Source organism: Aplysia californica, unplaced genomic scaffold (assembly GCF_000002075.1).
Source record: "Aplysia californica isolate F4 #8 unplaced genomic scaffold, AplCal3.0 scaffold00491, whole genome shotgun sequence".
In the NCBI taxonomy this organism is placed as follows: domain Eukaryota; kingdom Metazoa; phylum Mollusca; class Gastropoda; order Aplysiida; family Aplysiidae; genus Aplysia; species Aplysia californica.
Window position 1 is genome coordinate 28,373 of NW_004797761.1, and position 1,499 is coordinate 29,871.

The following is a 1,499-nucleotide window of genomic DNA, read 5'->3' on the forward strand; positions in this document are numbered from 1 at the left end:
AGACGAGAAAGGCTGAGTTTTTGGCATGTGTATTTTTTGGTGGAATGGCGACACATTTTATTCTGGCGGTCTTCGGTAATCTTCAAGTTTGCAATAACAGCTTTGTTTCGATTCCAACTCCATCACCATTAACAATAGTTTTCGTTATAACTAACAGGTATATGTTCCTTTAAGGACAAGTCATGCTGTTCTCAAAAATAGAGGCCTGTCGTGATGGCATCTGTGTTTTTAATTCTTAAACTTGGCTAAGGAATAAGAGGTTCAGGGTTCAATGACCTCGGAAAGTGTCAATATCTGATGGAGGTCAGATTAGGTCTACAAAGCGCCCAGTCTTTAATCTTACCCACTCTGTTTAGCAAGATAGTTTTCAAGAAGTCAAAGGCTGGACATGTGCATTTAGACTACAGGTATCACCGAGATAATTATGATCCTTAAAAGCATTATTCTAATTTGATGGCTGGCTAATAGCTCACACAGTAACTTTTAGGTTTCGGAAACCCCCAGTGGCTTGTAATTATTACCCATAGTGGCCATAGACTTGTATTCTAATACCCCAGACTCTGCACGTCGTTCCCGTTCACTATGGAGCCCACCATTATTTCGACTTAGTTTCGAGCCGAATTACGGGCAAGGCAGTGGAAGCTGCAGGGTGCACTCAACTATTATGACGAGGCTGTTGCTTTGCCCTTCATTTGGACGCACATTATGCGCTCTCTTCGCAGCAAAGTTTTTATAGAGACCAAAGTGAAATGGCCGATACAGTGCGCGGTCTAGAATAGACTTGAAGCCTATGGTATGTATGACCTTACACCTACACAATGGGTAACATCCCTTGAAGGATTCGTCTCTTCAGTCAACTTCGAACCCAACCAATTCGACTTATTTATTGGCTCACTGTCATGTAGGTGGTGGTACTTTTAAAACAGTAATGTAGTTAGAGAGACGTGCACTCGATTCAATTTCCACCTCTGAAAGAATTGGCCTACAAGGATAGAAAACCATAACAATTCCTTAAATAATCCACTTAAAAAGTCCTGTGCGAGATTCGAACTTTGGTCAAAAGTACATCGGATCAACTTGATAAGTTAGATCACTAACATAAAACACGATCCTGTGCATTTAGTGTACATTAACAATGTAGGCAGTTTTACGCCCCGTAGACACAATTTACAAGTAGATTATTTAGGAGACGGACGGAGGTGGATACAACGTCTCAGCAGAAAGAAGACCAAAATAATCGATAAAGATCCCCTCCAAGGGAATCAAACTCGTGTTTTCTGTGTGGAATGGTTAAGCCCCTAGCCGCCGCGCTTTTCCCTTTCGTCAACCCGCAGCCACCTCCCGAATCGTCAGCCTTCACCCAACCTTTGACACGGGTCAAAATTCCATCTATTTATAGGTAGTTAGATCTACCGGAACATGTATTAGGCGAAGTGATGTGCAATGATAGTCGCAATAGAGAGATTGTTTTGGTCTCTCTTTACTCATCTGCACCACTC

The 1,499-nt window shown here is 42.1% G+C and overlaps 2 protein-coding genes across 2 annotated transcripts in view; both read right to left on the bottom strand.

The window, feature by feature from the left end:
* LOC118478322 (U1 small nuclear ribonucleoprotein 70 kDa-like) overlaps positions 1 to 596 on the bottom strand; it is a gene marked incomplete at its 3' end in the record, with an annotated part of 2,995 nt that extends 2,399 nt beyond the window's left edge. The window contains exon 1 of the mRNA XM_035971750.1: positions 553 to 596. Within this exon, the coding sequence (XP_035827643.1) occupies positions 553 to 596 (44 nt within the window). The remainder of the gene's footprint in view (positions 1 to 552) is intronic.
* LOC106012771 overlaps positions 1 to 1,499 on the bottom strand; it is a gene marked incomplete at its 3' end in the record, with an annotated part of 64,628 nt that overhangs the window by 19,763 nt on the left and 43,366 nt on the right.